The sequence below is a fragment of the Gavia stellata genome, chromosome Z (assembly GCF_030936135.1).
Source record: "Gavia stellata isolate bGavSte3 chromosome Z, bGavSte3.hap2, whole genome shotgun sequence".
Taxonomy (NCBI): domain Eukaryota; kingdom Metazoa; phylum Chordata; class Aves; order Gaviiformes; family Gaviidae; genus Gavia; species Gavia stellata.
In genome coordinates this window covers 10,114,344-10,129,651 of record NC_082637.1, presented here as the reverse complement: position 1 = coordinate 10,129,651, position 15,308 = coordinate 10,114,344, and the positions used below count along the sequence as shown (strand labels likewise).

Here is a 15,308-nt window from a genome sequence, read left to right as displayed (position 1 = left end):
AAAAACCCTCATACTTCAGTTTGTATCTCAAAAAAAGGAAACCAGCAAGTCAACAAGCAATGACACTGCACAGGACAGTGGGGAAGAGAAATTAGTCTGGTTAATGTAGGAGCTCTCAAAATAGGTTGCTTTTCGTCTTTAAAAAAGGGTAACAGAAGAGTCATGATAATGCATCTTACAACACCAAGCTTGAAAATACAAGTCACTGGAGAGTATACAGTGAAGACGGTCAAAAGTACAAGGGAAATCCTGAAAGATGCAGTATCCTCATTTCAAACCAAGCCATCAGCACAGCCAGCGTTGCCATACTCTGCTCCTTCACCCCCCCCCAACAGCCCCCCGAAAGCTGGAGCTTGGTGTCCCTGTCCCGCTGCAGCCCCAGGAGCAGTCCTGCAGCCAGGAGGCCCAGGGACGCATTTGCCAACACTGGCACTGCCTTCGCCGGGCTGGAGCAGAGCTGGGGGGGTGCCCCCCACCATCGCTAGATGCTGCCAGCTGCAAAAAGCCCCAGTGCCCAAGTCAGTCCTTGCTGGAAGGCTGAGCTGAAGCAGCCCCTGCGGGACACTTCAGGAGGGGTGCAGCTCCCTCCCCCAGGTAACATGCAAGCAGGAGGGCAGAGGGTCACAGGGAGCACTGGGAGACAAGGTCTCACCGCTCCAGCTGCCTTTACTCCGAAGGGCGCAGAGGGCTGTGCCACCCGCACACCCTGGGGAACAGGAGCAAGGACTGTCCCCGCTGCAACAAACCCCAGCCAAGCAACATTTTGAAAAAACATCTGCCTTGCTCACTTCAAACAGGGCCCCACCAGCCTTCCTCCCTCCCCCAGGGGCTGCCTTCCCCTCCTCTCCCTCCAGGCAGCTTGCTCCCTCTCATCCCGCTCCCTGCCCCAGGACACAGCCACCAAGCTGATTGCAGAACAAAATTTACTCCCACCAAACCACCCCTTTGAGGGACCGCAGCTGGTGACGTACCATTGAAAACCCTGAGATACACAAAGGGGAGGCATGAACAAATGCCCGCAGCTCTTATCAGGGTAACTGCCTCTGTACCTGTGGGAATGGAGAGTCTCGCCCAAGCAGGGCCAGCACCTCAGATCTGCTGCTGGAGGTGCCAGGGCTCAGTGCAGGAGGGCAGGGCTGGCTGCTGATCAAGGGATCATGCAAAAAGGGAATTCAGGCCACTGCACCACAGCCAAACAAGAAAAGCACACTGCAACGGGGTGAGGGTGCTGAGGGACCAAGGAAGAGGGTTCTGCAGAGAGGAGCATGCAGGATCCCCCCCTGCCCACAAGGGAGGGCCTTAAGCTCTACCAAGGGCTCCCAAAAACATGCAGGAGGCCAAGCTCAGTGCACCAGCTGAAGCATGCTGCTAAATAGCCTGTCAAACCCTGCCCCGGCCTTCTCTTCCAGCCTGAAAGCACTGTGTACCCCTCTCCTGTGGGGCTGCGCACACTCACCCACGCCCCAGGCGGGCAGGGGAGAGCCCCCCCCACACCCATCCCCTCTGCCCCGTGCCCAGGCTGGCACAGGGACAGCCAGGCCACCCCAGGTAGGCACCAAAGGCAGCTTTGACTTCTGCCGACCCCGCAGAGCCCAAAGGGCTGCAGCAGCGCTGCATTTACCAACGCATGACCTACGTAAGCAACAGAAAGAAGGCTCAGGCCAGCATTGGATTTGGGCTGCAGGAAGCAAGGGCTGCTAGCAAGCAGCGGGGCAGGGGGCTATCGGTCTCTCCCATTGCCAAAAAGAAGTTCAGGATGAATGCTTGCCCACTGGGCAGCGGGATCCATGTCTGTTCTCCTCCCTCCGGAGAGGGGCAGCTGGCAGCAGATCTCAGCAGCACGGCTAAACTGAACTTTTTCAACCCCAACTTAGTCTGAAAAAAATTAAAAAAAAAAAATAAATAGCAACCCAGGGCTCAGTTGTACAGACGGAAGTGTTAAGTGTTTATTTTACGGTTCATATCACAAGCCTTTTTCAGAGACAAAGCTGATTGTGCCCTCTGGGGCTCCAGGGGCCAGCTATTTCCTAACTTGAGCAGGCTGAAAAGGAATACTGTACCTTTCAGTGACATCCCATCAAGCTCAACACACAGTAGCTTTACACTCTCCGCCCCACACCTTATAAAGGAAAAGCCACCACCACAAGGCTAAACGAATGTACACACGCTATTATTGTAAATGGAGCAGCTAAACCTTGGCAATTTGCTTTGTGTGGATTTTTTTTTTCTTCCCAGTAAATGCAGCACTTGAGCTCCTGAAAACCCAGCTTCCAATGGGTTTGTTCCAGCTTTAAATACAATAAACATCTCAATGCAAGACTGTATTTAATTCAAGAATCTAAACGCGAGCAAACCTGTTTCGCTGTGAGCGTTTCGTAGAGAAGTGAAAAGGGGAGTTTCTTTTTTAAAAAGAAATCATAATACAGTGATGAAAGGGTTAAGAATGCAAGAATTCAGACATTCTGTGGAGGGTCTCTAAGAGGTCCATAAAAAAGGAGCAAACAGATCCGTACAACAGGAGACAGCAGGAGACAAAAAGTTTTTTTTTTATATCCCCCCCCACACTTTTTTGCTGGACTGCTGCTAGGTTACCGCTGCTCCCTTCTGGCCTGAGTCGGCAGGGCAGTACAGGGGCATAGAGGGAGCAGGTCACGACTCCTCGTTGCCAGAATCATCATCATCGTAACAGTCGGCATCCTCCTCCTCCTCGTCTTCGTCATCAATGTCGTCGTCGTACAAGTCGTCATAAAGCAAATCTGAACTGTTGTCATTGGAAGGCACTTTAGTTTTGATGCAGTACTCTGCCAGCGTAGTGGGGACCTTCACGCCATCCTTCTCTGCCTCGGCTTTGGTAGCCAAAACCTGTTTCCTGCGGGGAGAAGGACACAGCAACATGAGCAGGGTCCTGTGCCAGCGGCAGCGTGGCTCAACTCCCCACCTCCTGGCCAGCCCCAGCCCAGCCCTCCAGGCAGCTCAGAGTCAGGAGAGCTGATGTTTGGCTGAAGCACCACAAGCAGCACTAGAAACAGATTTAGTTCCCGCAGCCCCAGGTTTGGGAGCGCTCCAAGGGTGTTTGCAGCACTCACGCTCTCAGCAACACATGAAAGCAGATATTCTACAGGACCCCGCATTAGAGACCTGCCAGAGCTCAGAGCAAATTTCATTACATTTGCTACAGAAGGGATGGTCAGGGATTTCCCAAGATGACTTATTGACTCCACCACTGATGACTCTACCCCAGCGTGCTCAACACTTCAATTCCCACAAGCATTTGGCAGCTCTGAGCTCCCACTGGAGGGTAAGAGCAGTCTGAGCACGCGGCTGCACCCCGAGACACAGCCGTAAGCCCAGCACTAGCAGGAGAGAAGTGTTTCCCATCACCCCGGGACAGGCTCCGGCAGCACTCGGGCTGTGAACTGTTGCTGGCCCGTGCCACCTCCCAGCAGGGAGAGGAGCAGATGGCAGCCTGTCCCTTCACCCCCACCCGCCTGCTCATCAGTCTGCCATATTCTGTTTGCGGAGCACATCCAGCTCCGCTGAGGCCAAGGGAGCTGGAGGGGACTCAGATAATCTCCCAGCAAAGCTCTTTGGACAGACTGACTGCCCTGCATAGCTCCAACCAGGGGTATATCCTGCACACCCAGCTAGTGGAGTCAATGCAGATGTGATCTTGCCCCAGGGAAGCGCAACAGCAGTCCCACTGCAGCACAGGTTGCCCGTCCACTGCTGTACAGCAACCCTGGCTCAAGTTTACATCATCTCCCTACAGCACCTGCTGAACTATGAACTTCAAAGGACAGTCAAGACTGAACAGTGCTTCCAGCTAATCAATCCCAGCTTCGCAAACGCTTGCCAAATCCCACTGATATGCCTTCAAACTGGAGGGACAAGATTATGATTCATGAGTGCATTAAGCACAGAATTAGTAGGATGCAGTCAGTTTGAATCACATCCCAAGCTATGCAGGCAGCGCTCAAAGGCAAGCGGGGACTTCGACTGGGATTTCCTAGCAGCCAATAGGTTTTGCAGAGCATCAGGCCAGATTAGTCTGAAAAAAGAACAATTTAAAGACAGATCAGCCCAGTCCTCCTGCTCCAGAAGTTTGCACTGCTTCTGTGTGCTGAAAAACATAAAACGACCAGAAGCGTGGACTTGGAATAAAACAGGAAAATTCATTTCCAAAGAAGCAACCACAGCAAGAAGCTGGTTTCAGCAAATTCTGCAAGCAGCCTGCTTTATAAGATTCAAAGCAGGAGGCTGGTAGCACAGCATCACACATGGCAAAGCTTACCTTATGATTTCAGCATACTCCTTGTCTTTTCCTTTACTGTCCCTCCATTTCCTGAACATGACTGACGCATCCACATTGGCAGGAGAGAATGTGTTGGGCTCATTAAGCAAAGAGATTACACTCAGTAAGATAGTCCTGAAAAAGGTAACCACAACAGCAGAGTCAGAGCTAACGCTAAGGCATTCATGGATTCTGGATGCTGATGACTTCTTTACATGATGTATCAGAAACTTGTTTAAAGTCAAAACTTAAGCTAAGGATAGTAAGGGTAATAGTTGAAGTGAGAGCAGATATTTATGAACTTCAGACCCCGGCCATCAGCGTAGGGAAGGAAACAATACAAACCTCAGAGACCTCATCTGACTACAGACCATCATGTCTGTGCACATGCTTGTGAAGGGGTGGCAGCTAAAGCTCAGATCAGACCCAAATTCAGCTTGTCCACATTGCCCATGGATGGTGTGGGGCTGGAAACTTGCTTGGTGAGCCCATTCCTGGTGATAATTGGCATCCCAGCGGAAAGCCAGGCTCCCCACCTGCCCCCTGTGTAGGAAGGAGGACCACTACAACCCAAAACCATGAGATGAGGCTGCACTGCCTTCTGTGCCCCAGTGGCTGTTAGGAGGTTAGAGCTGTGGCCAAGTCTCTCTGCTCAGCCCATGCACAGCTAAGGCTGCTGTAACAGTACACGAGCATGGCAAGGGGAAGACAGTGCAGATGTTTTTCCATACCCAGGCAAGCTGCCAAGAGCCCAGCAGGATTTGGCTTCTGGTACTCAGCAAAGTCAGCATGAGCCAGGCACATAACCCCCAACAGACAGAGAGCCTTCCTGGATTTCTAGCAGCAGCGCAGAGCTGCTAGCTGCCCCGCTCTGCTGGCATTTACCAAGGGCAAACATCACCTCCCTCGCCCAGCCCCTTCTCCTGCTTTTCCTACAACCCTTTGCACTTCGGAGATTCAGCCCTTCGCTGCTCACACAGTGCCACAACCAGCACAGAACTCAACAGCGAGTCACGTCAGGCAGCTCTACACACCCAGCCACGTAACTGTAACTACCACCGCAACAGCTTCACGTGTCTGAGGTGGTCCTGCCGGCAGCAGCTTTCGATGTAAATGGGAGGGAAGAACAAGAGACAAGGAATAAGTCTTGAAATACAGCAGTACATAGCAACTGCTTTGCAGAACTTGATTAAAGGGACTACAGCCCCAGCTATGCTTGCATTGATTTAGGGGCACATTCAGAGCAGCACGTGCTGAGCACATCTACCAGATCATATATCTGGGATACAATTCCAGGAAATGCTTGGTCATTTGGATGCTGAGTTTCTTGAAAGGTTTTAAACTAAACACTTGCATCTGGCCAGACTTCAGCACATCTATCAGGATAGTCTTATACAATTTATTTTCCAAATGATATAAATCAGTAGAAGAGAACAGCAGCTCTGGAAAAAACTGTCTGGTCAGACTGGAATGATGGGCAAAAAAGAGACTGTCTCCTGCTTCACCTCAAGCATTCATTTAAAACCTTTCGATTCTCAGCAAAGAGGCTGTAAAGCCAGCATGTCAGCTCCGGCGTCACTGCAGCAGCTTTACTGTAGAGCAAGCAGTCTAGGGAAGGCTGAAGACAGGAATTCGTGTCTGGATTTAGCATCTGCTCTACCACACTTCCATCAACAAAGTGAGGAGCAGATGATTTCCACTGCGGTGCCCTGGACTCCAAAGTCACTGCAAAGCTACTTAAATACACCAAGGCAACTGTCTGTTAGAGGTGAGGCTCTCTGCACTCTTCATTCCCGACCAGCACTTTAGTTCAGCTCCATCACTGCTGATACCTTAAGGGCTGGACAGTCTGCTCTGACTCAAACCCTGCTACTGTGGGTAAGCAAGGTAACAAGGTACAGTAACAGGAAGGGATCCTAGCACATGGGATCCGACAGGACCAAAATCACAGAAAAGGTTCAACCACATGGGACTGAAAACATCCTCGGCATCAGACACGAAGTGCACGGGACTGGATCCAGACTGACCCTCTGCAATATTGTCCGGGATCTGTTTCTTTCTCAGGCGAGGTTCTTCAGCATGTTGTTTCATGCAAGTTGGTTGCATGAAGAGTGGGGATTTCAAGCCTGCCTTCTACTTTCTTACATGCCCCACCCCATTCTGGGGAACAGTGAGCTGTTTTAAGTGTTTAAATGCTGTTGCCTTCAGAGTGAGTCCCTCTACATCCCTTTAACAGCAGGGGAGAGCAGCCAGCAGAGGCTCAAGGAAACAGACCTATTAAGTGCCTTTTTCTCTCCACGTATCAACAGAAGGCTCAGACACAGAATTATTTCATCCAGAACAGACTGGCTGGAGCTCCCGAACAGCACATCCTGTTACATACCTTGTTGAAAAAGGGTATTTTGTTCCAGCTGCTTATCCACATTGTAGCCTCTCAGAGCCCCCTTTAAAGGTAGGTATAGATTTGTCCTACCCACATTTTTTCCTTTCCAGCACAAGGTAAAAAGTTCTGGCTTAGGCTGTATGGACAGTCATGTTAGTGCATTGAGTGGCTGCAGAAACTGTCCAGATCTCAGGCAGCCAAAAGCACCAACAACAAATGGGCATCCTCAGGAAACAAAGCAATAGTGAGACAGGGCATCACCTATCTTCACAAGATACAGGTGTACTAACATCTTGAATACTGTGCTCAGTTCTGGCCTGTGCACCTCAAAGGACAGAGGGGAGACGGGGGAGATATGGAGAAGGGCAAGTAAAATTATGAAAGAGCCTCAACTCTAAGGCCTGCCACCACTTCCTCAGCTTTATGGGACTCAGGACATGAGAAGAAAAGTGGTATTCTCTGCCACACAGATCACAGCTGCATTCCTTCACATCTTGCTGGATGTTTGCCATATTTACTTAAGCCTGCCTCATCTAGCTCTGAGTGATGGGAAAGTCCATATTGACTGTGTTCAGAAAAAATTAATGAGCATGCTTGACACCATTAGAGGTGGAAGCACAGGTGCTCTCCAACTTGATAAATGACTTTTTCCCTGCCACACACTTCAACCACGGTCATCTGCAGTAAACAGTCAATACTCAGCAGGATTTACAAAATTCAGCAGCCCTAGGTTACACATGCAGCTCACTGCAGGCATGCTCCCCTCCCACACCTTCAGCCCTGCTGCCTCCTCTCCGACACTCCGGAGCCTTGCAAAGCCAGATGGGACCCCAGCAGGATCCATCTCTATCGGCACTTAGCCCAACAGATGATGCTGGTAGCAGGCTAGCAGTTAAGGACAAGTTTTATTTCTGTTTGCTGATACAGCTGGGGAATGTTTTGTCCCTAACTGTCACCCTTAAGCCCAACACCTTCCAAGAAAATAAGCACCAACTGCACCGTGGTAAGGGAGAGCAAAAATCAGAACTGAGAAGTTATATCAATCCCTAGGGTTGTATATAATGAAATACTCAAAATCTGTGTGTGATAAGTAATCAATGGCCAAAGGTGTTTCCTAACTATGAGTTGAGGCCTGTCACCTAGTCCTAATCATATCAGATATATGAAAAAAACAGTTAATAGCCATGTGAGCAGAGGGACAGGTGAACATAACTTAGCAATATGTAGTTTAAAACAGTATTTAAGCTTTTTTCCTTTTTTTAAAAATCTGAACTAGAACTTAGAGATTGCTTCATACTTGCCTGTACTTGGTACAGATGGATTGGATAACATTTACCTCAAGCTCCGAAGGTCAGATTCTCAACCCTTCAGGACTTCATGCAGCAAGACACCCCAAAGTTAAAAAGGCTCAAGAGAAATGAAGTAGGATGCTCCAGGAGGAACATCAGTTGTTATAATTTGACTGCTACAATTCCTAGTCTCCTGCCACATTAGCTCTAGTTCAGCACTTAGCAGAGTGTGTGTTATAATCCTATTCCAAGGATCAAGAATCCAATAAATCCCCCTTGCTAGATCTTTGCTTTGACAAAGGCTCTTTTCAACTTAATTTCATGACACCAAACTAGATGAAAGCTGAGTCAAACTATCAGACAACCCTTTCAAATCACTGCACTCCTTCAGGTGTGCCGAGATCCCTAGCTGGGTTTATCAATAACTAAGATTTCAAGTTGGGGAAACAGCATTTATTAAATCACTCTGAAAGTAAGCATAATTCCCATATGATACGCTAAAAATCTAGAGGCAATTATTTTAACTTTAATATGATTCATTATCCAAATGAGAAGTTAGAACAGGAAGTACCTTACTTTAAGGTTTTTCTACTACATCACTCACTACTCCAGCTGCACAGGTCAGTGAACTGCTACTTGATAAGAGTTTTATCAGTTCTTTATTGGCAGCGTCTTGTAATGAGAATGAAATTCAGCTGGTGTTTAAAAGAAAATGGACAGGTTAGCCTTGAATGCCTCTGGTACTTGGTGATCCTTTGGTTTTTTTGCAGGAAGCAAACTACCTGGCTAACTGCTCAAGACGCCACGCTGTAGGACAGGAGACAAACAGTAGGTTTGCCTGTGGAAGGCAAACAGTAGGTAGCTTTATGCCTACCTGAATACTCAAAAATGTTCTTTTCCACTAGTGGTATTTTGGAGGAGTTTGAAAAATCTAAGTGTAGGATAACATGGACTGGGAAATGCTAGAACATTTGAGATTATTTGCTTTAAGAGCATGAAACTCTGTAAACAGCATTGTTAGCCCAGCATCAGGACACACAGCACTCCAGTATCGTTACACAGCTTGGTTAAGTCTGGTTCTCGCACGATTCAAGCCCTAAAACCCCCAAAGTCTTAAATTCCGTTCCAAACCTCTCCCAACACAGGCCTTAGTCTTGGAGAGGGATGACGGGCCTTTGAAGTCACAGTTGTGCATCATGGATTCACACTGTTACCTGACATTTTGGGTAGGGTTCCACCTCTCGGATGGCAGCTCTCCACTTTGTGGGTCATCTACGGGTGGGTGAAGAATTGAAATACATACATCTCCATTCTGCAAGACAGAAACAAAAGCTGAGAATACAGGTAGAGGTCTGACAACTCAACTCGACCACTCTGGTTACGTTTGGAGCAGTTTAGCCTTGTTGATATGAAGACCTCAAGTGCCAGTAAAAATATGCAAGAACTAGAAATTGTTCTCAATTCTTCCTGGGCCTACTGTGTATGTTCAAAAGTTTCCCTTGCTAAACAGAGTTAGTCTGCAAATTGGTACGAAACAATCTCAAGTCAAGAGGTTTAAAGAATGTAGCAAATCAAGGAAAAATAGTAATAAAGTCACATATAACTAAATTGGTCTCTAGATAGCAAGTATCATCACAGTGATAGAAGTGAGCTTTAGTCACAGGAGACCCAAAGTAGCATTAAAAAAAATATTTGTTCCCAGTAGCTGAGTTAGCTACAGGAATTTTTGAATTGAAGGGTTTAGCACTCTCTACTAGCTCAGGTATCAAAACAACGCTCCTCCCAGGGCACAAGGAGGTTGAACAGATGGTGTGGGGCAGGCTTCCACCACTCCCCTAGGACACAGCTGTTTCAAATACCAGGTGAAAAAAAAGCAGGAGATACTCTCTGAAGGTTTCACTGAAAATCCCTTCCAGCATGCAAAAGGAAGAATATTTTGGCAGCATATGGAAGCCATACAGCCACGTAATCCTCAATCTGTGTTTTACTCACCAGTGTTATAGCCTGAATATAGATTTAAAGCTCCATAATGCCTACCATTTATAAACACTGTAAGAAGCCTGTAAAACCAATTCTCCATCAGCAACAGCACTCTGACATGATTACTTTGTAGGAGTGCTGCAGCAGTATTCACCACAGCTGATATTCTTCACTGACATTGACTCCAGGGACTTGAGGGCTCCCAATGCCTTATTGCAGGATGGGGTGAAGGTACAGATGGGGCCAGAGGCCAGCCAGCAGACGTTGGCCTCTCCAGGGCCTGCTGGCTTGCTGCCTCTTGCAGCTAGCTGCTGGGATGACTTCTAAGTTCCTAGAGGCAGGCGGCACTGCCTCAGCTGATGGGCACGCGCACTGACCCTTGTCACCCTGACCCAAGGTACAGGTTGATGATAGGAACAAGAGAGAAGCTGCAGATCAGTTCTGTTTGGGACTGCATGTCCCCACCTGCTCTCAGCTACGTCCTGAGGACCCTCCAACGCTGCTTGACATCTAGGAGCCAGAGCACAAAGCAGCACTGCTCACAGCTATAGCATCCGTGCCTTCGAGCCCGAGTCAGTGACCACAGCTATAGATAGCAGCAGCTCACCTGAAGGGCCTCCCAAACATTTCAACTCACCTTGATTAATAATGACATTTGTTTTATAGACAAACGAGATCCTACTTCAACATTAGATGCTTGTGATCTGTATCCAGATTTCAGCAGCTCACTAACCCTGCCAGGTATGCTAATCTAGCCAGTCCTCATCATTTTGAAGCAGGTTTTAGTCAAGAACACAACTACACAAAGCAATGCAGCACTGGAGCTGCTGAATACTCCAGCATGCACTTATGTCGCTGGAACAGTTTGCCGTAACAAGACAGTTTCCTTTTTAGGACTCCAACAGGCTTGTGCAATCTAGAAATATTTTTAATATCATTTTAAAGGTGAAGTTAACCTTACTAATGTTAGATTATGTTCACAGCCTATTCTGGTTTTATTAATAGTTTCCACGAGTTTACCCAGTTTTTCCTTTAACCATCTCCTGGGAGAATGCAGTGCTGGTGGCCAGGAGAATGCATCACAGCACTTGGGGGAAGTTCCTCAAGCAACCAGGTCAGCAACATGTGGATGAGCAGATATTTGGCAATACAAAAATACAGAGGGAAAGCAAAAGCGTGAGAAGTTTCCCTCTTGCAACAATAAACATGACATGTTTGGGAATTCAAGCAGGGCAGCACTGCATTACAGAGTCTGGAAGGGTAAAGGTGTCATGGGACCTGATGAGACCAGCACAAGGTTTTAGGGATCAGTGTAGCCAAGGGGAGAGCCTTTCCCTACATACATTTTTGAAAGATATAAAGAAGGAAGATGGAGAATTCATCTGCCAGTGGGAAACAGCCTATACTTCTATTAGGACTGAGAACTGTTATATCAAAAATAAAACCCAAGTGAATGCTGTTTTACCAAAATTCAACTAGATGACCCAAGTAAACTGGAAATGGGGAGAACACACAAGTTACTCAAGCCTCATTGCTCAGAACTGGAACATCAGCCCCAACCTCTCCATCTGGTCCCACTAGCAGATTCTGTAAACTGTTACTTTCTTTCATCTTCCTTACACTGAAAGATTTTTCTTTCCTCCTCCTGACAAACCCTTAAACCTCAAGCCCTTTGCTGATTTATTCTCAGTTTCATTTGGAGTTATCCCAGTGCCTCATCTTCATTGCTTAAATGTTGTTTCCAAAACAGCCTGCAAGCTGCTTCAGATTCCCTCAGCTCCAAGAGATACTGCTACGAACACAAAGTACAAAGCTGAGAGCTGGAGTATTTGAAGAGTAACCCGAAAATACACCCATCAAGTTTTGGGTTAGTTTCTCCTCCTACCTTCAGTTGTTTCTAGAGCCAATTTTTCATCTTTCCCACCAGGACTGGGAGAGGTCCTTTCCAAGGCTCGTTTTGTACATACCATTTTGGTACCCATTTCCCACTCACCTCCTGCATGAGAATTTCTGGATTCAGAATCAACATCCACAGTATGGATCTGCAATAACCTGCAGGTCTCAAAGTTGCCTTTATTTATAGATCAAACTCCCACGTAACTGAAATAGAGCCTTAAAGAGAAACACCATCCTTGGCTACATGCAAGATGCTGTGCCAAGTCCAAAACTCAAGTCAGAAGACTATCAGATGACTGGTTTCAGGGTGTTCCTGGGCTTAGGGCAATCCTCCTGAGCATCCAGTAGTTAAAGCTGATTACTATCCTGTTTTGCACTGAAGTTTGGAGAGGCTTTTGGCCATTTATTACTAAGCCATGAGTGCAGGTTTTCACCATGACATTTGAAGCATGCTCATTCCAGGCTGGACGTTTAGGAGCAACGACTTGTTAGAAAAGGGCCTTCCAAGCCCAAGGCATCAACTGAAGCCATCATTTGTTCACAGCAAGGAAGAGAAAAGTGACATTCCTGTTTTGAAGTGGGCCCAAAGGAAACCTGCAGAACCTCTCATAGGAAGACCTGTGATAAAGTGACAGAGCTGCACCAACAGAAGTGTTTTGAAAGGCCTTTAGCTCCTCAAACTATTCAACTAATAGTCCTAGCAGGCTGCCACTTGTCTAGGATATCCAAAAGTTCAGCAAGGATGTGACTGGCCTCCGATAAAAGTCAAGTTTTAGCCAAAAGAGGCCTTCAGCTTTCAAATACAGCTCTATGAAATTTGGTAATTTTGAACCAATTGTTTCTATATAAAATCATTCCCCTTCTGAACCTGCTATGTAGTTGTACCATGATCCAATTATGGACTTGACAGCTCCCCAGCATTACCCTCTGAACATGACCCACTGAACCAAGGACAACATCAGATTGGCTTGTGGACATTAAGTCCAGAGGTATCTGTTCACTCTGATCCCAGGGTGACCGGGCTGTGCATGACCCCTCCTGAAGCTAGACTCCAGCCCAGCTCTGGTTTCTTCTGCAGTCAGAGCACCCCAAGTCCAAACCCCTTCATTTGTAGGTTGACTGCTGCAGAAGATAGTTTTCCATTATTTCTTGTCTAGCACACAATTTTGTAGTATATACTCAAATTAAAGTATACTTGAACTGTGTACAAACAACGACTAGCTGCCTAAGTGTTACAGTAGGGTAAGACCCCACACACTAGCCTTGATCCAAGAATCCCCTAAAATTGCCAACACATGACATAGCACTTCAGCTAGGGCTGCCTGCTGCACTTGCAGGTATGAGAACAGAATTTCCTACAACGTTTAAACTGTTCAACCATGAAGCTGACACTTAACACCAACAGCGAACCACTTTAATTATGGCTAGAGACATTTAGTACCTTCAATACTTCCAGAAGTTTAAGGAAGTAGAAAGCCTTCTCACATGCCTGAGAAAAAAATTATTTAAAAAACACCTTACCTCATAAATGTTGGGGTGCCACATTTTGGTCAGGAATCTGAAGGTAGGTGGTGAATATGGATAGTCAATAGGAAATTTAATATGAGCCTGGAAAAAAGCAAAATATTTTAGTTATGAGACAGAATAAAAAAAAAGAGATCAACAAGCAACCATTACAGTGAAAAATTGGAAAAAACAATTTAAATTAAGGCTATTAAACTGTTCATTTTACATACCAGTGCACAGTATAACTCTATACAATTTCTTATGAGCAAAACACTAACTGAACAAGAAAAATCTAAACACCAGGACTGACCTGGGCTGGTAATGCTCAGAAAATAAGACAAAAAGGCATCTACCACATCCTAATTCTAGAAGCATTATCCAACAACTGTTGTTTAACAGTGTAAAAGAGATTTGAAAAGCTGGAACTCAAGATACTACTGCTGTCTTTCTAGGTTCAGAAGCAGGCTAAAAACGTTTGCTAAGGTGAAGAGACCTGTTTTACATTTGCCAGTGCAAATATTTTAAATTAGTCTTTTCTGTGCAGAAAAAAATTGTTAGATACTTGCTCTACTCAGATCCAAAGGTTTTTTTGCCCTTCTTGTGCAAGAGTGAAGCTAGTCCATCTACTTGTGTTCCTAATACTACACTTTTTGCCACCACAAGCATTTCCCCAAGTCTGAATACCACCTGTGTCTGTTCAATAAATCAGTGCAACTTGATGAACGAAATACTGATGGGCAATGACAGCAAATGTTACCTTCCAGTGCCTCTGAGGTCAGCAGCCAGCCGTGGGGCAAGACTCTCAGAGCTGAGCCAGTTGTGGGAAGACTGCAGAGATCCCAGCACTGGATATTAACTTCTCTGTGCTGTCCTGCCATTCACAGCAGTTAGAAAAGCCAACCCACAGGAAAGAGGGCTGAATCTGGACTGTGTAAGTGCTAAAAACGCTTCCCTCTGAAAGACGGAGCGGCAGACTGCTTGCTGTGCTGTGGAGCACAAACCCTTCCCTTGGCATTGCTCAACCCACTGAGAGAGCCCCACCACCAGTCTAGCATGGGATCTCCAGAGAAGCATCTCCCGGCCCCTGCACCACAGCTGGGCTCTCGTGAGACTGAGAATGCAAGAAGAGATCCCAAAAGCAAGTTGCACACGGCAAGAGCAGAATCCCAGGTCACCCCCTTCCACTTAAGCATCTAACCATGCCACTTGGACACGGGGTGCTGACCTTGTTCAACAGGACAGACTCTGGGAAGTTTTATTCCCAGAAACAGGTTTTTGGGGTTTTTTTTTTTTTATGGTTGGACTTGATGATCTTACAGGTCTTTTCCAACCTTAGTGATTCTGTGATTCAGGCAACCAAGCAAGTTGGATTACTGAGTGATTAAATACCTGGCTACAGTTTTACTTATAGATTGGCATATGCCTTTGCCTCACAGCCCAAATTTTATGGGGGCAGAGTACCAGGTAGCCAAGAAAAAAAATCTTTTCACCTTTATGATACAAATTCAGCAGCTCACACGGCTTATGTTCTGCACATGCCCACTCATGATACTGACTGTATGTGGGTATGTTACAGCAGCACTGAGTCCTCACCCTGCAGTCATTTGCCAATAGATTTATGATCCACTTAAACAATCTTAGCCCACGGTTTAAGGTCAGTTACACAAATGGCATTGCTCCAAGAAAGCAAGCGAATGCCTCTTGTCCCCACACCACTGCAGAAGAGAGAGGCTGCTGCAGCAAGGACATGCCTCGCTCTACAACACGCCATCCCGCACTGAGAGCGGAGCAGAGATTTTACCCAGGGCAGAGCAGATTCACTTCAGCTCCAGCGCTTGCATCATCTAGCTGCAGACTCCTCCAGGCTACTGGGGTTTTCCCAAGAAAGCCTATTCCTGTGCTTACATGCAGTTTCGCAAGATCTAAGACATAAAACAGCCCAAGGATTGAGATTAAAAATGCA

At 46.8% G+C, this 15,308-nt stretch overlaps 1 protein-coding gene across 1 annotated transcript in view; it reads right to left on the bottom strand.

The window, feature by feature from the left end:
* Positions 1-838: 838 nt before the first annotated feature.
* Positions 839-15,308, bottom strand: part of UBE2R2 (ubiquitin conjugating enzyme E2 R2) — a 53,487-nt gene continuing 39,017 nt past the window's right edge. The window contains exons 2-5 of the mRNA XM_059833352.1: positions 13,361-13,447; positions 9,178-9,275; positions 4,292-4,426; positions 839-2,869 (exon numbers count right to left, since the gene is read on the bottom strand). Coding sequence (XP_059689335.1) covers positions 2,650-2,869; positions 4,292-4,426; positions 9,178-9,275; positions 13,361-13,447 — 540 coding nt within the window. The 3' untranslated portion in view covers positions 839-2,649. The remainder of the gene's footprint in view (positions 2,870-4,291; positions 4,427-9,177; positions 9,276-13,360; positions 13,448-15,308) is intronic.